The sequence below is a fragment of the Salvelinus fontinalis genome, chromosome 34 (genome assembly GCF_029448725.1).
Source record: "Salvelinus fontinalis isolate EN_2023a chromosome 34, ASM2944872v1, whole genome shotgun sequence".
In the NCBI taxonomy this organism is placed as follows: Eukaryota; Metazoa; Chordata; class Actinopteri; order Salmoniformes; family Salmonidae; genus Salvelinus; species Salvelinus fontinalis.
The window spans coordinates 14,252,155-14,276,229 of record NC_074698.1 but is presented as its reverse complement, the minus strand read 5'-3'; the positions used below and the strand labels follow the sequence as shown (position 1 = coordinate 14,276,229).

At 42.7% G+C, this 24,075-nt stretch overlaps 2 protein-coding genes across 5 annotated transcripts; both read right to left on the bottom strand.

Annotated features, from left to right (window-relative positions):
• Positions 1-3,978: 3,978 nt before the first annotated feature.
• LOC129832744 (nucleolar protein 12-like) lies at positions 3,979-6,217 on the bottom strand. The gene is made up of 6 exons (XM_055896741.1): positions 6,025-6,217; positions 5,584-5,689; positions 5,375-5,423; positions 5,052-5,206; positions 4,863-4,957; positions 3,979-4,560 (listed from the first exon to the last, which is right to left on the bottom strand). The coding sequence occupies exons 1-6, from the start codon at positions 6,135-6,137 to the stop codon at positions 4,347-4,349; spliced, it is 732 nt and encodes a 243-aa protein (XP_055752716.1). The 5' UTR covers positions 6,138-6,217; the 3' UTR covers positions 3,979-4,346.
• A 938-nt stretch (positions 6,218-7,155) lies between these two features.
• Positions 7,156-23,173, bottom strand: LOC129833225 (sterol regulatory element-binding protein 2-like). 4 transcript variants are annotated; one of them, XM_055897643.1, is made up of 19 exons: positions 22,820-23,173; positions 17,394-17,924; positions 17,060-17,214; positions 16,736-16,885; positions 16,229-16,504; positions 15,835-15,946; positions 15,589-15,740; positions 15,252-15,456; positions 14,881-15,056; positions 14,443-14,692; positions 14,150-14,319; positions 13,874-14,045; positions 13,648-13,765; positions 13,437-13,540; positions 13,034-13,166; positions 10,798-10,972; positions 9,994-10,170; positions 9,774-9,888; positions 7,156-9,607 (listed from the first exon to the last, which is right to left on the bottom strand). In XM_055897643.1, exons 1-19 carry the CDS (start codon positions 22,917-22,919, stop codon positions 9,390-9,392), a joined length of 3,489 nt encoding a protein of 1,162 aa, XP_055753618.1. In that variant the 5' UTR covers positions 22,920-23,173; the 3' UTR covers positions 7,156-9,389. The 4 variants fall into 4 exon arrangements, with proteins under 4 accessions (XP_055753618.1, XP_055753620.1, XP_055753617.1 ...); XM_055897645.1 differs by having other exon boundaries at positions 7,156-9,610; positions 16,742-16,885; XM_055897642.1 differs by having other exon boundaries at positions 7,156-9,610; positions 22,820-23,172.
• Positions 23,174-24,075: the final 902 nt, after the last annotated feature.

The following is a 24,075-nucleotide window of genomic DNA, read 5'->3' as shown; positions in this document are numbered from 1 at the left end:
GCTTTGCTGCAGGAGGGATTGGTGCACTTCACAAAATAGATGGCATCATGAGGAAAGAAAATTGTGAATATATTGAAGCAACATCTCAAGACATCAGTCAGGAAGTTAAAGCTTGGTCACAAATGGGCCTTCCAAATGAACAATGACCCCAAGTATACCTCCAAAGTTGTGGCAAAATGGCTTAAGGACAACAAAGTCAAGGTATTGGAGTGGCCAACACAAAGCCCTGACCTAAATCCTATAGAAGATTTGTGGGCAGAACTGAAAAAGTGTGTGCGAGCAAGGAGGCCTACGAACCTGAATTAGTTACACCAGCTCTGTCAGGAGGAATGGGCCAAAATTCACACAACTTATTGTGGGAAGCTTGTGGAAGGCTACCCGAAACGTTTGACCCAAGTTAAACAATTTAAAGGCAATGCTACCCAATACTAATTGAGTGTATGTACACTTCTGACCCACTGGGAATGTGATGAAAGAAATAAAAGCTGAAAGAAATAATTCCCTCTACTATTATTCTGACATTTCACATTCTTAAAATAAAGTGGTGAACCTAACTGACCTAAGACAGTGAGTTTTTACTAGGATTAAATGTCAGGAATTGTGAAAAACTGAGTTTAAATGTATTTGGCTCAGGTGTATGTAAACTTTCGACTTCAACTGTATATATTGTCCCCCTAGAATCGCAATATGAGGCTCATTGACTACTTGGTTTACAAAGCATGCTCAATGAGTTTCTTGTTTGAAGTTCTTTGTACCTAGTTCGTAAATAAAACTTCCCCCCTGCAAAATACCTAAATATAAAGCCCAATGAAATGCCAAGTCTCCAAAGATATCTCAACACAAGTGCAAAGAGTAAACAAACATTATTTTGTACTGAACATTTCTCCTTAGTGGAGCTTCTATCTCAGACACACACTAGAGCCAATAGATTCTTAAGAGAACCTGTCAGTGCTGTTGTCGTCGTCTCCGTCACAGATGTAGAGGTCACAGTCAGGGCTCAGGATGCACAAGGAGCTCTCCTCGTAACCCAGCTGATCTCCGCTGACATCACAGAAGCTGGTCACCACTGACAGGCCATCAGAGTCCTCCTGATAGGTCATCGAGAACACACAGACCAATCACAACGTACAGCAAACAAAAACAGAACATCAGCCAATAGGGCTACAGATTACTTAATGTATTGAAGTGTAATACCATGTTAACTAGCACTTTCTGCAATTGTCAGTACCGGTAATTCTGGTTAAACAAAATTCAATGTCCATTTTCACAAAAAACAAATACCAGACACTGACAAATACTGTTTGTACTATGAGAGGAAAGCAAACACTGACAAGATAAGACAGCGAGCAGCCATAGAAACTAAACATTTTGTTGGAACTAGCACAATTGAACTCACTAGGCCTACAATGCCTCATTCATTTACAGATACATATTAACAATGAACCCAGGTTTAACACAGTCATCGTTATCAAACCTGAACGCAACACCTCCAAGTCTCTCTTTATAGATCCATGCCCATATGGGGAAGTTCATGAACAGTGTCTCCCCTCTGTCTCACTCCTCTGTTCCTCAAGACGTCTCTCTCATGCTCACAAGTTCTGTCTGTCGCTCGATTAGAGTTACACCGTTGTAACTCTACCTAGATTGTAGTTCTCCTCATTATTATTTCATAGCAGTTTTTCTCTTGACATATACAACCCTTCTGGGTTGTCTTAAAATACGTATTCTCATCTTCAGTTTGACTTGAATTAATGGCAATATCAACAACAACTTTATAATATAATAGTACTAGGTAGGTATACAAAAGGTATTGCAATGTGATACAGCAATGAAAAACAATGAGATAAGATTTGACTTCCACAAAATGTATATTTGCCTAATTTGTGGCAATCAAAGGCAAAACAAGGAGAGTGCTATGCTACCAATAAACAGTCGTGTCCTCATAAATGAATGTGCCTTTGCAATGACATACTATTTGTAGATGTGGGCCGGCCGGTGCTTTCTGTAACCTGCCTTCATGTATAATGTTACCAGTGATTCCCAAAAGGGCAGTAAATGATCTCCCTTCATTAATTTGTAATGGGAGCATTCTCTTCACCGCCCTCTTCATATCTTTTTCCTCATACGTTCCTCCTTATTCACTACACTCAACACGCAACACAGGGTCATACCTCACCAACGTCTGTTACTGAGCCCTTTGTAGTCCATCTTCAGCACTGAGTGTTACTGGTTATATATAGTAGCTTCCCCTTCCGAAACAATAGTCTGCTAGCCAAAGTTTAAGTAGACTCAAAGTCAACATTACCACTCAGCCATCTCTCTTACTTCCTCTTGTGTATTGATCCGTGACTGTCTGACCTCAATGTCTATCTGACCATTTCCCTGACCCCATATCTTACCTTCCACCTGTCTGTATAGGCCCAGATAATCCTATCACTCACCACTCTTCTAATCCCCTCTCCCTCTGTCTTGGCACTGGCATCCCTCTCCACTGCCTGTGGTGCTGGTAGTAGTGTTGGTGGAGGTCCAGTGGCTTGCCCTGGCTCCTTCTTCGCTGTAAGGCTCAGCTGTGGTGTTTCGGCTGTACCCGTGCCTGTACTCGTGCCCGAGTGCAGGTGCTTCTGGCGCAGGCAGTCATGGCAGCGGGAGGAGTCGAAGATGTTGGGCTGGAACTTGGGACAGATAAGGTCATCACCGGAGAGGGGCATGGCGAGTCCGGAGGTGGCAGGCGCTCACTCATCGCACCCCTCGGAGAATACTGAGGAACAAAGGCTGTAAAGGCAGATAAAACCAAACACAGTATTTAATGAGCCTAAAACACCACAAAGTAGAAAAAGTGGTTGTGGTAAAACAGTAATACCAGTAGTACTTCAGGGAAAATTGTGAATTTCAAAGAATATACAGTAGTCCATGAGGAGAAAAAAACAGCTAAAATCCTTTCAACATTTATGTGAAATGTACAGTGTAAGACATTGATGGGATATTATTACAGCGTAGTTGTAGTAGGACAGTGTAGTAGAGCCGGAAGCAATGCTGTAGCATATTTGATCCACAAGGGTCATTATTTCATGGTTAGTGCGATAAAACGGAACAGTTAAGCTAAGTGAAAACTAATCACACAAGAGGATATAGTGAAACACAATACAGAAAGGAAGATGATAGAACTCTTTCCAGCATATCATTAATATCATTACTAAACGTCACTGAGAGCACTTGGTAACATCGCATTTAAAAACATTTCAGCAATGAAAATCTAAATACAAGTCAAAGTATTGAAGAATTAATTGCTACATTTCTTAATGTGTATTATTTTCCATTTAATTATTCTCTTTTGAATTTGAGAGGAAGAGGTTTTCAACGATACCTGACAGAAGAGTTCTCAGCCGTCAGTTAAACTGAGAATATGCAATTTAGAGAAAGATAATATACTGTCCATCAGACCCCCGGCACATGCCTCTTCCCCTGCTCACAATCCCCCTGAGGCTCTTACTCTTACATGGATCCGATTGGCTGTTCCGACAATGGATGAAACTGATGCACTTCTGACTGCCATGTTGGCTCTGCTTAACATTACAGAGAACCTATCAGTCTGCCAGACCTAGAACCAATATGGAGTCAATTGCATGACAGTTACTCTATTGGAGGTTGTATTAGATATCATGAGCTTTAGAAAGCAAAATTAACTGCTTGTGACAGATGGCACGCGTTAGCTCAGGTTAGTGTAAATAAATAAACACTGCTAAGGTATGAGGTTAGCATACACTAAGATCCTTGACTATACAACATTTCTTGAAATCTAAACAAATGAGGGCATGGGGTCCTATAATGTCTAGAAATACACACGTAAAGATCTCTTCTCTGATGCTCTGAAAAGGATGTTGACTGAGGAGTCAGGTTTCCTATCAAACAATAGGCTATAGAACTAGAGGGATTCACAGACTATTGGTTTATACAAGGATATAATAATAAAGCAAGTGATTCGTATTTATTCTTTTCTTTTAATCAAACTTTGAGCATATACACATTGTATGAAATACAACATACCAAAGCAGTTAGCATATAAACAAACATGTAGAAAGGAGAGCTTAACAAAGGAAACAACAGACAGGTCGTGTCCAATTGGTTAAAACAAAACAGTGTTTGAAACGGGGCTCTGGATCGAGCAGACATTGGCTTTCAATGAGAATGAATATGTGCAGTTTGTGTATTGGTGATTTTGTTTGCTCCGTAGACTTTCCCAACTGGTACCATAGAAACTCTAAATGTCCATCATGGCTGCTTAGGATCTTGATCAAACAAAGAGGCCAGACAGACCCTTACACTGCAAATCTATTTTTTCACAACTCTCAGTCCTTGTGATGTACCCTCTTCCCAGTCAGTCTGCGTCTTTGCTTCTTGCTGGTCCTCCCAACTCTGTTCTTTTCAATTCTGCCCTTCTTGTCTGTGGCACCTGGCTTCTTGTCTGTTGGCCGACCTCGTCCTTTGCCTTCCTGCTTCCCTTTCCTGCTTCCCTTCCGCTGCGTCTGGTGAGCGTGGAGCGAGGCGTTCAGCGAGCAGATTCTGCAGAGAGATAATAACGTGTGAGAATAACTTGCCACCACAGTGCTCATATTGTTATATAGGCATCATATTAGACTAAATTAGCTGTCAGAACTGAATACAGAATGAGAATAGAACAGGAATTGAGGGCGCATTACTATTCATTAGCAGGGTGTAAAACACAGTGTTGAGGAATAATGACATTTGCATAAATTATTACCCGTTTTTTTTAAATCCTCCAGTGAATTTGACCATTATCAAAAACACAGGGAAAGAGTACAAGTGATTTTCATTAAATGTGAGTGAGGATAAACACAACTTACTTTTTATTGAGGATGGGATTCCCAGATTTCTTTGGCATAGCACTCATTTTCTCCTGCTCCTCCACCTCCTCCACCTCCTCACCGTCCTCAATAACCTTCAAAAGAAAATGTACTGTTTGAATACCTTTCAGAAAAACAATTTAAAAACATAAGAACATGGGACGTGGAAATCAGCAACAAATTCTTTACCTGATTGGTTGCTGGAGCAAAGAGGCTGGCCCCCGTGAGGTCAAGGTCACTGATGGTTGTTACGGTAACAGTATGGTTGGGGTGATCGTACTGTACAGACTCGGTAGTGCCCGTTATCACATCCTCCAATTCATCTTCTTCATCATCATCCTCATCTGTGGAGAGTTAACCATAACAATAAGAGTAAGTAAGCAGATTAAATTGATTCCCACTACATGCTACCTTCTGGTTAAACCTGAAAACACAGATACGGGCAAGTGAAGATAGCCAACAATATTCTGTCAAGCCTAGCTGACATATATAATTATTTCGCTCAAACTCACCAAGAGCCTCTTTTCTTTCCTGCAGCAACTTCAAATACTCCTTGTGTCTCTGGAATTAAAGAGTATATATGATTTGTGCCCCCTTCTGTCCACATTGTTAGTATTCCCCTCATCAAAAACTCTACTTTAAGGGACAAGTTTTACACACCATGTCTATTTATTTAACAAAAATCTTTAAATCTTGTGCTTTCTCTTAGCCCGGTGTTTACCTCTTCTTTGACTCTCTTCTGCTCCTCCTTTATCTTGGTCTGGATTTCCACCACTGCCGCTTTCCTCCTCTCCACCTTTCTCTTGTGGAATCCTGTCAGATACTCCCTGCAGGAGATACGATAAGTCAAACAGATGAGTACATTCATGACAAGTCACTTGTGGTCAATTTCTTGCATTCACCAATACTTAACTACTGATAGGATTAATGGGAACTTGGCAAACCAATTAGAGGTCCACTAAACACATTTCTCAAAGACAGAGAGGCAGGATTATGTGGCTTATGATTCTCGATCAACAATGATGGCATATCAAACAAGCTGACCATGTAAATGAGACCTACCTAGCAATCTAGGTAGTTTAGCCAGAGATGCTCTATAGTTAGCTAACGTTAGCTTGCTATGCGTTGAGGGACTCCTGTGCTGTTTATGTGCCAAACTCACTGTCGCTCGTTATCGTTGAACATGACCACACATTTCTCTCTTTTCTTAGATCCAGGTTTAAATTTATCATGCTTCCCCTTTTCCTTTTTGTTCCAGTTCTTCATGTTTTTCATTTTGAGAACACGTGAGCTTGTTTTTCAGCTGACGTTTTGCTTCAAAAGTCCCTGCTTTGTGTGCATCATACAATGTGGTCCGACTGGGACAACCTCCCAAGCACTTTGGTTCTTTGACATTGTGGCCATTCTCTCCAATGCCCAGTTCTAGAAGAGTAATTGAAAAAAGTGCATTGAAATTAAATGTTAATTATTCAGAATTCTGATGCAAGTAAAATAACATTGCCATGCCTACATTAAACATTGATAAGTGTACGACTTTAATATTGCCAACATATTTAAGGACAGTTTGTTGAAAATACATAAAGCAATTGGCCGTATCAAAAATGTAGCACTGTTGAAACCAATGCCTACGAGGATGGAATAATCTGTTTGGTGGACACTGCCTACCCCAGAGCAGTGTGCCCAACCCAAATTTGATAATGTATGTAGCTGTGCGAGTTTCAAATAGAGACCACATTCCACTCTGAACATGAAACCGGGTAGTCAAATACTGTGAGCCACAGTCTGCTAGGACATTCCTACAGATTAATACATAGAGCGAGTCTGGAGACACTATAGTTATTTCTACTGTGGGGAGTGGCTGTAAGACACCACTATTCAGCCCAAGTCAAAGAAAAGATTTCAGCAAGGGGAGATGGAGACGGAAAGGAGGGACATACATCATGAGCTCAATAATAAGATCAGGGACTGAGGAAGAGAGCCGAGGGGCAGAGAAAGAACCAGCAACTAGCCAAGAAAGCAGGAATAGGGACTAGTATAGTAAAGTGTGGGTGGTCTTCTTCCCCCGCCTTCAGGTGGATAAACAGTACCAGTGTAGTTTTGTTGACCAGCCCAGTCACTAGTTCCAGTGAAACACCTAATAAGGATCAAGATGAGTGTAATGCAGGACACTAACATTGCTTTAACAGTGTTCTGTCTAAAAACACCTTGTTTAGGCAACATAATTTTTACTGTAGCATCCCTACTGCTTGGCATTTATAGCAAATTAAAAATAAGACACAAACAAACACACACATGCTGTCCACAGTCATCTTTTATTAAAACAAAATCATACATAGAAATCCAGAAAACAATACATACAGAGGGGAAAACAGATTAGATATTTTGTAACATTATAAACAGTAGTAAGTCCATTCACTGCAAATGGTTGGTTGTGCAGAACTTACTAGACCACACTAACCAGTCTGATGAATTCAATCTGAAAAACGGCACAGATACAAGGGACATGGTTGGGTAAATTGACATCATACAGCTTCTTGTGGTGAATACGGCTGGTTTGAACTGGAAGACATACAGTAGGTCTTTCTCATATTAGGGTAAAGTGTATTAACACATTTCTGTGCATTGGAGTTCCATGTCAAAAACACTACAATGTGCCAAATAATGATGCCCTAGAAAACTGCCATACTAATGACTTGATGGACAACAATACTTCCTGCATAAAATATTAGGATAACTCCATTATCCTCATTTTAAAAAAAAGTCACTCCTTCACACTCCAACAGTTTATATCCCTAGGTTGCCTTGACAATATAAAACAAGATTGCTAAAAATAAAAAAAAACTGAGCATGTATAATATTACAGCCATTAAATAAGAAAATCAGAACACAAAGATGAGAATGACGAAAGTGACAAAGTCTAGCCAACAGACAATACAATTAAAAGCAAATTGGACAGATTCCACAATGATAGCTCTGACACTGAAAACATAACAATTAATTTACCTACATCAAGGCCATTATGCTCGAGAGCTTCCCAATCAGATTGGTCAGAATCAACCTTAGTGACAGTGACCAAACTGTTTGGTCAATAACATAGTCAACTCACTCTGGCCACTGGCTGGTGGCCAATACACAAACCATTTAACCTTCCTACAGAGTTGATGGTACCTTCTTTCTACCCATTATTTCCCCTCTCGCATACATAAGAACATCCTGCTTCATTCTATTCAAGACTGCTGTATCTACATGGCTACAGAATGTACAACCTATATACAATCCCGACTGTGATACTGTGTATGCGACTGACTGACTGAATGTATGTATATATAAAACCTGTATAAAGAATTGGGCTTTGATTTTCCATTTGGGGTGACTCTCCAATCTATGGACATTTTTTCTTATTGAAAAATGAATGGCACTTTTACAGTGCTGGCCCATTAATATTGCACTGCTGAGTCTAAATAAAGCTGCTCTGTGTACTGTACGACTACTGTCAACTGTCACCATGCCAACTGGTGTGGTACTACAGTATATTGCGCTTGAGTACACTGGCATTGTACAGTCAATGAGGTAGATATAAATAGATACTACTCTGCACTGTACTGTGAGAAGCAAGTTATTTTGCATTGTACAGTAGAGGCTAGAGGGTGACTATCAAAGCTAGAATGCACTGAAGCCACAGTCGGTCTCCTTGCATTGAACTATTGTATTGGGCTGTCAAAAATACATACATTTTAAATGCATCATTGTGAAGCTTGAACGTACATGACATTTTAGCATTTAGCATCTAGAACTTGTGGAATGCCAGTGCATGTGCAGCCCGTCATCTACCTGTGACATTACAGCTCTGTAATAAAGCTTTAGACACTACGAGCACAACCTCTTGTGGATGAAGGTCCATTCATCGCGGGGCGCAACACAAAATAGCTGTTGGCTAATTAGCCAAGCAAAGAGAGAGACTGAATTGTATGTGGATTAGACCCAATGGCAGCCATTTTGGCCCTTTGGGGCCTATAAGCAGATTCTCTCCACGCTAAGCAGTGTTAGCAACTTTACAGTGTTAGCGTTATACCAATGAGTATGTGAGAAACCATGTGCAGTGGTCCATTGTATGGGCTGCATTAAATACAATCTCCTTCTGTGAGGATATGAGGGTGTGTTAGGCGTGTGTGACAGTAAATATGACACTGCCAGAATGTTAACAGTAGTCAATGTTCAGGCTGGCAGTGTGAAGATTGAAGGTCCCTTTTGGTGTCTCTCCTGTACTGTGATATGTCCATGAGATACGACTGTTGGCGTAGTTGACTATTAGATGCTGTGTGGAAATGGCTGACTAGTAATTTATCAGTGCTATGTCTGTAGGGGCTAGGTGACTGTTCTGGGATCTGTATGAGTGAGCTAATTTCTAATATGTGGTGGAGAATAACTCATCACTGACCACTGATCAGTACTCTGAGTGAGTAGATCACAAGTCAGTGTTAATGTGTGTGGGTCTAACTGATCTGAGATCTGTCTGAAGGGGAATTATCAGGAGGCCGCGATGGTGGTGCCCCCGCTGAGGCGGAGCAGGATCTGCTGACAGTCCTGTAGGGAGCGGCGGTCGCCCACCCGCTCAAGGGTGCGCTTGGCCTCGGCCAGCAGGCGGGCACGGTGCCCTGGTGGGGTCAGCAGGGGTAAGGGTAGGTGGCGGCACGCCAGCAGGATGGCATGAGCCCTTTCACGCTCACCCAGAACACAGTCACCCTCTGCTGCAGGGCAGAGGAGGAGAAGAGGAGGAAGAAGTAAAGAGAGAAGGTCAGTACAGTTAGGTGGAAAGCACTAAATGTGTGTTAATTTGACATCAAAAACACATTTGATATCAACTTCAAATGGTATCATTCACGATAATAATTGAAGTGTGTGTGTCTTTACCTGTGGTGTATCCAGGGTTGTTGGTCCTGCGTCGGAGGCTGTGCTCCAGTAGCTGGTGTGTGCGGGTGGGACTGGCACCAGCCATCAGCCTCACTGTGGTCTCATGCAGGAACACCTGGGGGAGGACAAGAGAGGGAACACACATTATTACACAACAGATAGCCATGAATAATCCATGAATAAGGCATGAATAATCCAGCAGGTCTGAAGCCCTAGTTACCTTGTGTTGTGCCTGTCTGTAGCATTGGCCCAGCCTTCGCAATGAACTCAGGTCCCGCTGGAATCCAGCCAATTGAGAGCCAGGGGCGGGGCCTGACTCCCCATTGCTGCTGCTTCCTCTTTGCCATAGGCTGGTCCTGAGGGTCAGCAAGAGGTCACAGACCAGGAGCTCCACCCCCTTGGTATAGGAAAGACAACAGTAAGGCAGACATTTAAAAAAATAAACTGTTGGACTACGTAATAAATGACTACACAATGAGTTATGGAAACTAATAGAGGCATATCAAATCAAGTTTATTTTATATAGCCCTTCGTACATCAGGTAATATCTCGAAGTGCTGTACAGAAACCCAGCCTAAAACCCCAAACAGCAAGCAATGCAGGTGTAGAAGCAGTACATGCACCGTAAGCAGTGTCTCGACCTGGATATGGTGTGTTGCAGGTGCCTGCAGATTTGGGAGGCCTCTGTACTGCACTGCAGACACATTGCACTGGGCTGCAGGATCATGCAATGCAACTACAATGCACTACAGCCACCCCCTACCACACACACACTTCTACTATACCTAGCTAGAGTCAGCTTGTAACTGTGCTTTTGTGAGTCAAACGAGCACCCATGCAACTATCACTGTGTGCAGTATATGTTTGTGTGCGTAATATGACCAAAGAACACTGTGAATTAACCAAACTCCATTACAACCTTTACTGCATGTATATACACAAAGGTTAGAGTTGGTTCAAATAGAAATCACAGAGAGCACATATATTCACTTGCATCCTAAACACCCGCATTTTGGGAGAGTACCTTGTTGAGCCCGTTTCCAGACTGGGCTGACAGGGGAACAGAGATGCTGGTGCGCAGGTAGCTGCTAGCCCTGTCGCAATGAGACAGACTGGCCACCGCCCCCTCTCCCTTCAGAGGAGACAGGCTAACCTGCACCGCCTTACACAGCAGCAGCACAGCCTTGGGCAACGGATGACTGCAGGACGACAGGGAAAACAACATAGGATTATGGCAATGCTTCTAATGTCATTTACATACACATCACTGGGACCATGCTCCCACACTTCCAAGGCATCTACTGAAAACGGTGCATGAAGAAGGCCCACAACATCAGCAAGGACCCCACATACTCCAGCCACGAGCTGTTCACACCCTTACTGTCAGGCAGACGGTATCAGAGCATGAGGTCTGATACCAACAGACTCAGAGGCCACCTGCTCTTATACTCCACACCTTAGCACACAACTGATGTTACCAGACTCTTATTAAGATGACTAAATACTGCACAATTTAAACACTTGCCCCCCAATCCTCCCTTCCCCAAAACATGTATAAATATTGGACTCAAAATTGTACCTTCCTATATTATACAAAAATATATATTCTATGTCATGACGTTGGCCTGGGGGTAGGTTTATGACAGTCATAAATACCTCTCCCCCCTTTTTCCTCTCTCTACCCTACTGACGTGACATTTGAAAATCCCTTGGTTAACATAGAGATTCTGGGAACATCAGAAGTTGGGGGGGGGGAATGAACCATATTTTGGTAATCCGACCAGTTGAACATATGGGTTGGTACTTAATGAATTTGATGTCAGCTCGGTTGTTATCTGAGACATTCTCATCAATGATAGGAGGACCTAAACTCTACAGTGGAAAGTCTACACAGAGTTATCAGGCAATTTAAATGTTTGAATATAAAATTATTGGTGAAAAGATGAAATGTAATTTTAGCTTCCAAATGAGAGATTTGGGTTTTCATAAGGTTAGGGCTCTGCTCAATCAGTGGCCCGCCCCTGTGAAGAGACATGGGTTATAAAACTATGAAGACACACCCTTCTCCCTCCACTATATAAAGCCTCGACGAAAATGTAACCTCCTGTTCCAAGTACGCGAGGCCTGCAGCCTCTGCGTTAAAAGGGCAAATAACTTGCTGTTGCGGGTACATTAGGATGACGATCCGATGTCAGAATGGTTCAGATAATAATTACAGAACGAAGCCAACCTCAGCGTGAGCTTTGGTTGCGAATGGTATGAACTTTGAACTCTTATTCACTACAGAAGTGACACCTCCTAGCCGTTGAGTTAGCAACAGCAGCTGCAAACGTGGGCTAGGAAAGAACAGACAGAGTATCCAGTCTACCACACAACAACGTTACTACAACGTATCCAATTTACCACCAGAGACATTCTTCAAAGGACTCTGTTGGGCAACACGGCCTTCCATCTACCACCAATCTACCGAAGCTCAGCTCAGAGTAAATATTTATTGCATTTTCCTTTTCCAAATGGGCAGTAATTTAGAATGCATAAGATTCTGTATTTACGATACAGTAGCTGCCTACGGCCCGATTGAGACATCGCTTCTCCCTTTGTTCCTCAAGTCTTCCTGCTCTTTCACTCAAACCCAGACCCCTTTTGTGTAACCAGCTGTCATATCTGTTCCGTCCGCTAGGGATGTTTTCTATTATGACGTAATTTGTAATCAAGGTATGACTCATTCTGTGTATATGTAATTCTGTGTGATTAGTTAGATATTTAGTAAATAAATAATTAAACACAATTTTGTATTGCTGATTCAACTTGTTAGCCAGGGTTCGTGAAGATAACCAAGAATTTACAACTTTCAGATGAGACTGAAATAAGGTGACGATTAATATTGACTGCTATTGATGTAAAATATTACTAGGTCTTTAAGAGTTTATTTGGAAGATAACAGCTCTATAAATATTATTTTGTGGTGCCCCGACTTTCTAGTTAATTACATTTACATGATTAGCTCAATCAGGTAATATTAATTACGGAGAAAGGATTTTATAGAATAGCATGTCACATCACTTAATCCGGCATAGCCAAAGACACGACACTATTCTACTGAGCCATTTACTTTGTTCCTGTTCTTATCTTTTCTTATTTCTTATTGTATTGTCCAGAAGGAACCTGCAAGTAAGCATTTCTTTGGACGGTGTATACCAGGTATAACCTGTACATACGACTAATAAAAAACACACACAACATAAACAAAGTATACTGACTCAAGGGTATGGAGCGCTCTGGGCATGCGCTCTGCCTCTGCCAGCAGTGACCTCACAGCGACATCATCCCCTTGCAGCCAATGGGCAGCAGCCTTTAGGACCAATGCCCACCAGCGACTCACTGGGTCTGCCACTAAGCAGAGAAGAGATTACATGACAACATTAGACTTCAACTGTGGCATCAAGAGGTCTAGCAAAAGAAATTCATGTTATATTGAATAAGTCAATTATGTTAATCAAAGAGTTTATCTTTAGTGTTCAAGATACATATGAGAAGAAAAAAATATATACACATTCACAGCATCAGATCATCTCGTAGGAAACAAAGATGGGAGAAATCTGTAAAGAAATCTGTCCCACACAGAGCATGGTGTGGTTCACACTAACGTGTGCATTCCAGTACCTGGCATGGTGGTGTGATTAGGTGGGGCTGGGAAGGGAGGAGAGGAGGACTCCTCTGTGCAGCTGTTCAATAGCTGGAGAAACTCCAAGGCACTGGAGAACTCCCTGAGAGACAGAGAGAGAGTGAGAGTGAAGAAAAGTAAACAAAGTAAAGTAAACAATTTGCATAGGTAAACAGGAGAGTGACTGGGCACTGAGGACCCTGGCCTTACCCCGAGTCGTTCTTAGGCTTGCCTGCCTCCGTGTCAGTGTGGGGCTGGATGAGGGAGTGGACAGCTCTCTCCAGCAGCTTCTCACAAAAACAACGATGCAGCTGGGCGATGGGGTCAGCTAAAGGAAGAGAGAGTAAGGAGGGAAAGATAATTAAAAGGCCTAATTGTTGCATGAGGGCATTTCTGTATACACTATTAGCTCTTCCGTCAACTTTATTGTTCATACCTGGGTCTCTCTGCGAAGTGTACACGCCCTCTCTGCTCTCAGACTTCACAGACCAATCACAGCTGAGGAAGAACTGCCTGCCCAATGGGGTGAAGAGCCAGTGCAGACAGTCAGGGATGGGCTTTGAGTCTGATTGGCTGGCCACACCCTCAGCACAGCTCAACAGGTAACCCTGGAACACAGACATGTGGGGAAAGATGACAGTGAGAGGATAGTATCAGAGATATCATTACCATAGCATTAATGGAGGATGGAGGGATGCCCTGAGACACTCACAGGCAGGCAGGAGAGGTGGTGGCCCAGTACAGTGCGCAGAGCTGTTGCCGCGGTGACATAGATCTGGGCCTGCTGGGCAGGGGCCATCTTGCTTTGGGCGCTCTCACTGAGGTTGACGGCACTCATAGACAGAGACAGAGCCCACAGGCCACTGCGCTGGGGAAGCTTCCCTACACACAGAGAGAGAGAAGTTCCAGACAGAGAATGGGGTACTACTGTGTTATGTTATTGTGTTTACAATGACTAATGATACTGACCTAGGCTCAATGTTCTAGACTATTCAGTGTAGTCACCTGTGAGCTGCAGCTGGCTCAGCCTATGGTAGACCAGAGCTGCGTCCCGGGAGCTGGTCTTGGACTCCTCCCCCTTGTGCTTCCCACCAACCTGGCGAACCAGCCAGCCCAGAGGGGTGGGGTGATGCAGACAGTAGCGAATCAGGTTCCAGGAGAGTGAGAAGAGGAGGTCCCAACTGGTGGTGGGCAGGGCTCTGGTCAAGACTGACAGGCAGGTTTTCAAACTGGCCATGGCTGCTGTATAGTCACCCTGTAGGAGTGGAGAGGTGGGAAAATCTATAAAAATACTTATGGAACTTGGCATTCATGTACCTATAAACACAGAGAGATGGTTTTACACAATCAGGGAACCAGTTAAAGGAGATACTCAAACACAAGTACAGAGAAAAACAATAAGGTAGGGGAAAATCCTTTAGACATAAAGGGATGTGAACTCACTCTGTTGAGATGTAGGTCTGCTTGTTTACGCTGCCTCCAGAAGGAGACGGATTTGGGCGAGTGGAGGGGGGTGACAGGCTCCCAGAGGTAGAGGACCCTAACACAGCCCCACACTGCCCCAACACCGCTCAACATCCATACTGTCAACCATGGCAACAGGCACCAAAGCCAGGTCGCTGTGGGAAAGAGAGGGAGGAGTCAGTATAAGATACATATACTCCAATACATCCTCAAAACAACTCCCAACCAGGAACTCTTACTGGGAATTACTACTGTTAAGAAAAATAATGACTGACTATAATAGCCTATCTTGAATGTATGCATGCAATAGGACTTGTATGGTGAGTGTAACGGTAAACTAAGGGTCTGACCAAAGTTCTGGGTCTGGCTGGGTAATGAGAACAGCGTCCTGGAGGCTCGGTGTGCAGAGGTCAAGCCAGAGCTGCCCTGGGCCTCAGATCCCAGGAGAGAGGGCAGGGGGTTGAGGGAGAGGCAGAAGAAGGTGAGGGCGCAGAGGAGGAGACGAGAGCGATCCATCACACCCACGGAAGAGGGTGAGCCAGGCTCACTCTTCACCTGAGAGGAGAGAGCGAGAAAGAGAGAATAGTTCAACTACTATGTAAGTGTTCAACCTTGGCAACATTCAATTCAAACAATTTCCACAACAACAAAAACATCACAGTTCCTTGGCTATCATCATCACAGTACCTGCTCATGCTCCAGTAAGGGACTGCCAGGCTCGGAGTCGATGCAGTATGGAGAGAACTCACGAGGAGATCCTGAACCAGACTCTGAGGCTGGAGGTGACATCATCAGCATCTCTGGTTTCATCTCCACATCGTCAGACAGCACCACCGACTCTGACAGAGAGGAAGTGGGAGAGAGCCCAATGCATTATGGCCCGTTCATGAACTGAAGTTGTGATGGATTAACTAGTAATAATGGGGGACTTACTGTTCTTGCTGTTCATCTTGAGGGCCAGGTTCTCCTGCCGTAGTTTGTGGTTGACCTGCTGCAGGTATTTGATGTAGTCGATGGCTTTCCTCAGCACTCCTGACTTGTGCATCTGCGTACAAACACATTAGCAATGTGTCAGTGTACATTTGGTGAGAGTGCCCTATACGTACAACTCCATTCCTCTGACTTCCATGTACTCTAGGAAATACCAAGAGTCTGTGGTTTAGCATATAGCCTAATTAAGTTGGACACCTGTGAAACATTAAAATTGTTCCAGCATGCTCCTCTAAGTTTCTATCGGACTTGGACCACAAAATAAAACTAAACCCACTGTTCCTGTAAGGTCAAAGATAATCAATATTGGATTATTGTATCACTTGGTTTTCCTGACCTTGGTGTCGCCGCCCATGACCAGGTCTCTCAGCTCCAGGATCTTGTCATTGATGGAGGAGCGGTATCTCTTCTCAATGATGTTGTGGGTGGTTCTCCTCTCCCCCTCCTTCATCACCCCCCCTGGACCCATCACCATCCCCATCCCATGTTCCATCACCTGCCTGTTCCCACCTACACAGTGAGAGGTTCCTGACGACAGCTGTTTGATGGGCAGCTTGTCTCCGCCCCCCATCATGACAGGCACAGTGGTCAGGATGTTACTGCCCATCAGAGTCTGAGGGAAGAGTTAAGGTAAAAGTCAGTGGTGACATATGACACAGCTAAGATACTAAGGGGGACAGAGCAGAGAAGCATATTCAATGGAATTCTCTGGTCATCTCTATCTAAAGTACTTTTCAGTCCAAGTTCAGGTTTAATCTGTTTCTTTGTGACCGTCCACATTAGACCCTGAACAGAGACAAAAGAAAGGGAGAGAGCGAAGCAGACAGATGGTATAGAGACCTACCGGTACCTGTAGAGTCTGTGTCTGGATAGGATGGGTCAAGGTGGTGATCCCAGGGTTCTGCATGGTGGACAGAACCTGTGTCCCATCAGGTTTCAGGGTGGTCAGAACCAGATTCTCTGTCTTCAGAATCTGAGGCTGGTGGACCAGAAGCTGAGAGACCAGGGACACTGGATCAGTTACAACCAGTGATGCCATACACAACACAAGGTCTGTGGTTACAACATGCTAGGATCTGCACGTATTTAGAGAGACTTCATAAAGATTGGATGCAACTAGTTTTGATAAGGGACTCAAACATTGTAAAGTATGAAGCTTGATACTCACGGGTACCTGTTGAACCTGCTGTTGCATGGTGTGGACTGTAGGCGCGGTGGAGAGAGTCTGGATGGTCTGGCCCGTCTGCAGTAGTCTCTGGTGCTGGATGGTCATGGGTTGAACCTGTGATGATGTCATTATGCTCTGCATCTGCGGTTGGAGGACTGTGGGAAAAAAGAGAGATATGTAGTAAGGATACATTGTCAAAGAGCACCGGTCATATAGAAAAACACGTAGGGCTCTGAATATCTTCACATGATAAACATCTTTAAGTGCATTTCTAATGAATAACCACCGTTTCCCAGTGACCTAATCTTTTCAGTAAAAAAAAAATTGCTCTAACCTTGGAAGCTTGTAGTGGGACTTTGGTGGCAGATGACAGGGTTCTGGATGAAGCGGGACTGCCCGCCGTTGGATGTGATCATCACCGTCTGGGCCTGGGACTGGATGGGCAGAGCCTGGTTGTGGGTCTGGACCAGGGTGTGCACAGGGAAGCTATGCGTCTGCATGGGGATGCTCTGGCTGTGGACCTGGATGGTGGGTTGCTGCTGGGGCTGGGGCTGGATGGCCTGCATCTGGGGCCGGGGCTGGAGCAGGGGAGGGGCGCGGATCTGATGCTGCCCCGAAGAGAACGTCTGGACTGGGGTCTGTGGTGGTGTGAGGGGCAGGGATTGGGGAGCCAGTGTTTGGGTGGGGGTGAGGGTCACATTGCTGTGCTGGTAAACTGTGGTAGTGGTCTGGGGTGTCTGTGGGGCTTGACGCGGTGGGCGTGGGGTGGCCCCAGCACCGTTCTGTAGGGAGCCTGCAGAGGACATCTGGTCCTCAAAGAGGTCGGGGAAGTCGCCGACCTGGTTGCTGACGAACTGGAGCATCTCTGATGAGAGAGAATAATTCAAGGGGTTCATGAGTCTCTGGTTGTGGGTGAGCTAAAATGCACTTTATTCTTAGACATAAAATCGAATGCAATGGCAATTGATTGGATAGACAACAAATTTGACTTTACATTGTTAACATAAAATTGGCTTATTAGACATAATCCATTGGTTAATATGGCCCTCTAATGAGGTAGGGCTTCATTGTTGCAGTCAAATGAAATCTTTTTTGTCATATGCGCCAAATAGAACAGGTGTAGACCTTACCGTGAAATGCTTACTTACAAGCTCTTAACCAACAATGTAGTTCAAGAAATAGAGTTAATAAGATATTTACTAAATAAACTAAAGTAAAACAATCAAAAAGTAACAAGAAATGTACATAACAATAACAAAACTATATACAGGGGGTTCCGAGTCAATGTGCAGGGGGTACAGGTTAGTAGAGGTAATTTGTAAAGTGACTATGCATAGATAAAACATTGAGTAGCAACAGTGTAAATAGGGGGAAGGGGTCAATGTAAATAGCCCAGGTGGCCATTTGATTAGTTGTTCAGCAGCCTTATGGCCTGGCGGTAGAAGTTGTTAAGGAGCCTTTTGGTCCTAGACTTCGCGCTCAGGTATCGCTTGCCGTGCGTTAGCAGAGAGAACAGTCTATGACTTGGGTGACTGGAATCTGACCATTTTTTGGGCCTTCCTCTGACACTGCCTAGTATATAGGTCCTGGATGTCAGGAAGCTTGGCCCCAGTGATGTACTGGGCCTTACAACCTGTCACAAGGGCAGATCCACAACTAGGGACTTTTCTAACAGCTTCAAAGGCCTGCCTTAATGAATTGGACCTGGAGTTCCTATCACTGCCCAAAATTATTTGTTTTAATGTCGTATAGAGTTTAAAAAAATTGTAACAATTTTTATTAAGAGCTGTAATTTTATTGTGAGGGCCTGCAGTTTCATCTGACATTTTTTCAGTTTTGTTCTCTTATGTGAGTGATCCTTGTGTTTCAGGTTATTGTCCTGCTGTAAGGTGACTGTCTCCTAGTGTCTGTTGGAAAGCACACTGAACCAGTTTTTCCCTCTAGGATTTTGCCTGTGCTTAGCTCTATTGTGTTTAGTCGTTGCCGATGACAAGCATACCCATAACATGATGCAGCCACCACCATGCTTGAAAATATGAAGAGTGGTACTCAGTGATGTACAGACTTCCTACTTCTCACACTGTCATTTAGGTTGGTATTGTGAAGTAACTACTGTTGTTGATCCATGCTCAGTGTTCTCCTATCATAGACATTCAACTCTGTAACTATTTTAAAGTCACCATTGGCCTCATGTAATTAAAGTGTAATTAGAATTTCACCATGCTCAAAGGGATATTCAATGTCTTCTTTTACATTTTATACCAATAGCTGTCCTTCGCAAGGCATTGGAAAACCTCCCTGGTCTTTGTGGTTGAATCGGTGTTTGAAATTCACTGCTCAACTGAGGGACCTTATATATAATTGTACGTGTGGTGTACAGAGATGAAGTAGTCATTCAAAAATCATGTTAAACACTATTATTGCACACAGTCCATTAAACGTATGTGATTTGTTAAGCAAATGTTTTACTCCTGAACTTATTTAGTCTTACCATAACAAAGGGTTGAATACTTATTGAAAAAATATATACATAATTCCACTTTGACATTATGGGGTATTGTGTGTAGGCCAGTGACACAAGATCTCAATTTGATCCATTTCAAATTCAGGCTGTAATAAAACAAACTGTGGAAAAAGTCAAGGGGTGTGAATACTTTCTGAAGGCACTGCAGATTATTAACCTGCATTAGAAATTGGCCTTGAGTGAAGAGATCACAGGAAAGAGGAGAATTCACAGTGACCTCTAGAAGAGACTTACAACAGTGACAATGCTGTTTACTGCCAGGGCAAGGTCACTGAAGTAATTAAGAGGTTTATGGAGTGGTGGCCTTGGTTTGATACACTGCTACTGTTCCAGCATCGATTCAAGGAAGAGAGCGCCAGCCAGCTAGTGCTTATAGGAAAGCCTTCCAACGACTAGCCCTGAAAAATGACATGGTAATCTAGTACAGATACCCTGAGAGACCACGAGAACGAGGTAAAAGAGCAACCTGGTAAGAACATTACTTCAGCTACTGGTGGAGTAGGTCATGATTGAGGACGGCTGTACTGATAAAAGCTGTGGAGTTACATATGCTAAAGAAAACGAGTAGTTTCAAACCGGTATTGCAAGAAATGAGAGTAGCCTACATGTTGAAACTGTTTCTAAAGGCGTCTACTGCAGGGTGTGTTTAACACTTGTCCATTTATCGTAAGACCACAACGTCACAACCATGCCATCTCTCAAATCCAGAGGTAGGCTAAATATTCTCATGTGGTTTACCATTGTCTGGGGTGCATAACAAGCCTGTGATCAATGGGAAGAGTTTCTCATTACTCAAATGACAGCTTTACATTTGCCAAAATCATTTTGTCCAGTTTATAACTGCTGCTGTTAGCAATAAAACCAAAATCCCTTCTCTAAGGACAATGTCTAAGACATGTCACCTTATACAGAAAGCATGTCCAGAGCATGGGCTTCAAAGGACTTTGGAATGGTTTTACAGATTCCACTGTGACAGGAGGAAAAAGTGTCCTGTAGGGACCTGTGTATAGATAACGATGCTAGAAGAATCAGGGTTAAAGAATATTCACACTTTTATCAATGAGGGGCTGCAACCTTGAACTCACACTTGCGATAAAGAAAGGCTGGACACCTAGGCCAATAAATGCATCGTCCTCCCATTTATGATCATGGTGACACCATTTATCAGAACGCAGCAGCCACTACTCTAACACCCTTGGATGCAGTGTACCATAGCCTGCTTCGCTTTATCACAGGTGACATGTTAAATATCACTGCATCTTTTATCAGGTCAAACTGGACCTCAATTCCCACAATTCACTTAATTTCTCCTTTTAGTTTACAAAGCTATTCTGCACAAGCTTCCAACATCTCACTTCTGTTAAAGGGATGCTTCAGGATTTTGGCAATGATGACCTTTACCTACTTCCCCAAAGTCAGGTGAACTCATGGATACCATGTGCATGTCTTTGTGTCCAGTATAGAGGAAGTTAGAGGTAGTCCCCCCAGTTTAAGGTCTAATCTTCACTCATCCATAAAAACATTACATGCAAATAAAACATAGAGTAAAAATAACATACATTACATATTGGCCCACAATCTACCCCATTAGCGGGTGAACTGTAAACCCTGAACAAAGTTATTTGGATTGTTGTGTAAATCTCATCATGCATTGTTATGTTAAATTCGGTCACAGAGGAACAGGTGAAGCAATATTGAGTCGTCAAAGCATTTACGGGTGATTTCAAAACATTGGATACTGTACGACCAATCTGTTGTTGAAAATGTATGATACTGTACAACCATTATACCAGTATTCGAAAGTAATATATCATACCAACCCGGTAAAGGCATACTGGTGCAATACTATACGTCCTACAATATGTACAATATTGTACAACAACTATTCCATTGGGATTCTAATGTAATATAACCTTGTAAATAATCATACTATTTATTAGTGTGGAATAAAGATTAGACCTTAAACTGAAATAGCCTATTTCTTCCTTATGGCATTATCCTATAATACTAAATGGTGATCACTCGGATTTATGTACAGAATAATGCACGGGCTCCACAGGGGGTTGGCTTTCAGAGGCACAAAACAAAACAGAGCCCCAAGCCCCTAGACAATTGTGACACAAAGGACTAAAACTGTCAAACAGGGACAGTTTCCTAGGGCTGCTCAGAGCAGAGAAAATAGGTTATGTAACCAGAGCAGCTATTGCATTGGGAATAGTGGGGAGAAAAGCCTAGATAGTAGGGCCGGGACCATACCAGTATCACAAAGCTCCATCCTTTCACAGTGTGCCATGGGTAAAACTGCTGTTTTGATAAGATGGGAACAGTGATGTTATCTCCATATTGAGTCAATGTGCTGAGCCTATGAATGAGCAGGGTGAAGCGGACATGGTTTCCCGTCAAAAAACAGAAGGGGTATTAATGATGGGCCAGTTATGAATAGACATTGAGAGTCACTTTTTTCTCCATTATTGATGAACAAACCCTCAATGGTATGACAGCCAGGAAAGAGGTAGACAAGCATGACAAGAAAACATCTCAGAACAAAATGTAATGAAGAACATAGATAAATAGGAAGCAAGTAAAACTAGGCTAATAAGCCATTGGGAAAGTATAAGGAACTTTTTGCCTACAGATAATTGAATGACATAGCTCACAGTTGAGTCACACTCAGTTACATTTGAGGAGTTGTTTATTCACACGCACACACTGAACTGTTGCATGACCACTGTGCTGTAGGCCAACCACCCCTTTAAAATATGCTTGAATCTTCACTGATGTAAAATAAGATTGCAATATTAAATCAGTGACACAGAATCATTTAAGCAAACTATTGTTTAGAAGTGTAAAATTGTGGAGTGCTAAGTGTATCTAAGTATCCTACGCAACGCCCCGATAAATAAAGGGTAAACATGTTCCAATCCTATGGCATCCACAATAGTTTCATGGTTGACGACACTGTCCTACTGCCAATGTTTGACACAGACAGAAAGTATATAATTATTTATATACTATTTTAAATGTGAGGTGCATCATAATTAGCTATTATAAATACAGTACCTATATGTACAAGAGGGCTTGCTTGACACATGATACAAATCACCAGACTCCCGACCTTACCGCGACGACGACACACAATACTGTCAGAAAGCGGAAATAGGACAAAAACTTTCGTGGACAAACACACACAATAATTCCATATTCCCTTATCAATTATGACATAAATAGTAACTCACCATCGATGTCTCCCAGTGTAAATTCGTCTCCTAGTTCTGACAAAGTCGGATCCATATTTTCCATGGTCGAGATATACTCCCCACTTACGTTACTGTCCATAATGAAATTCTAAACTTCGCCTCCCCGGCTTTAACCGTAGGCTGCTGAAGGAAAGAACCAAGATGTCCAGAGATCTTTGAAGCGTTAACAACGCATAAGGTGACTTTATCTTAGCTCTAAGTTTATTAAACTATCAGAAGACAGGTAACACCTCACCAATGCCCCAGAGAGGCCGATTTCTACTTAGATAAACTCATTTACAATTTAGACGTCGCCATCTTGTTTTCCACTACTTACGTCATTTTACAAACAGCGTTTGTGAACCAGGACGACTCGTGATTGGCTTAATCCTGGCTGTTGTTGTCGTGAGACCAGGCACCATTGTCCAATAGAAATGTCACCTTTACCGTGGCCTGATAGTGCGTCAACGATCAGAAGCTTTCTTGAAATTTGCATTGACTCCGCCCAATAATTTCCTTCAAAAAAAAAAAACCATCCAAAGAGATTCACCATAATAAATATTTAATGAGATTTGACTTTATATATAAGCCCGCCCCATCTGAACAACATTATTCATGTTCTGGCTATCCCCAGATGTTATGCCTACCATCAGGATATGAATTACACAAGAATAATTTAAAAGTTCACTAATTACAAATTAATATTCTCATGTGTGAAAAAAATCCAGTTGTTAGACAGTATGAAACTGATCTCAAGTATAAATACATTAGTTACATTTTGTAAACAGAAGAAACATTTTATACAGATTTTCAACGAAGTCAAGAAATACTGCCTTATTTCATTAAAAAAAGTTACTTGTTGCATGACTGTTAGTAAGTCAGCGACTGGAGTGTGATATCAAGATAAATGAAATAGTAACCGGTGCCCCCGCACATTTACTTGTACCGCTACCCTCTATATATAGCCTCACTATTGTTATTTTACTGCTGCTCTTTAATTATTTGTTACTTTTATTTATTTTCTTAAAACTGCTTTATTGGTTAAGGGCTTGTAAGTAAGCATTTCACTGTAAGGTCTACAGTTTTATTTGTCACATGTGACAAATAACATTTGATTTGATTCAGTACTGTTACTAAACACAGTCACTTCTGTGTGTGTGCTTAAAGTCTAATTCCTTGATTTGTCAACTCAGCTGAGGGTGACATACTATTTCTTAAAGTCCACATCCTTGCCTTCATCCCAGTGATTTCTTATT

Excerpts from the sequence above, each read along its gene's own strand:
- LOC129832744 (XM_055896741.1), bottom strand. The coding sequence starts at position 6,137 with ATGAAAAACATGAAGAACTGGAACAAAAAGGAAAAGGGGAAGCATGAT. Across the intron at positions 5,424-5,583 it reads AGAAGAGAGTCAAAGAAGAG|AGACACAAGGAGTATTTGAA; the intron begins GTAAACACCGGG and ends CTTTAATTCCAG. Across the intron at positions 4,958-5,051 it reads TTGCTCCAGCAACCAATCAG|GTTATTGAGGACGGTGAGGA; the intron begins GTAAAGAATTTG and ends TTTCTTTTGAAG.
- LOC129833225 (XM_055897642.1), bottom strand. The coding sequence starts at position 22,919 with ATGGACAGTAACGTAAGTGGGGAGTATATCTCGACCATGGAAAATATG. Across the intron at positions 13,167-13,436 it reads TAATCACACCACCATGCCAG|TGGCAGACCCAGTGAGTCGC; the intron begins GTACTGGAATGC and ends TTCTCTGCTTAG. Across the intron at positions 10,973-13,033 it reads AGAGCGCTCCATACCCTTGA|TCATCCGTTGCCCAAGGCTG; the intron begins GTCAGTATACTT and ends GTCGTCCTGCAG.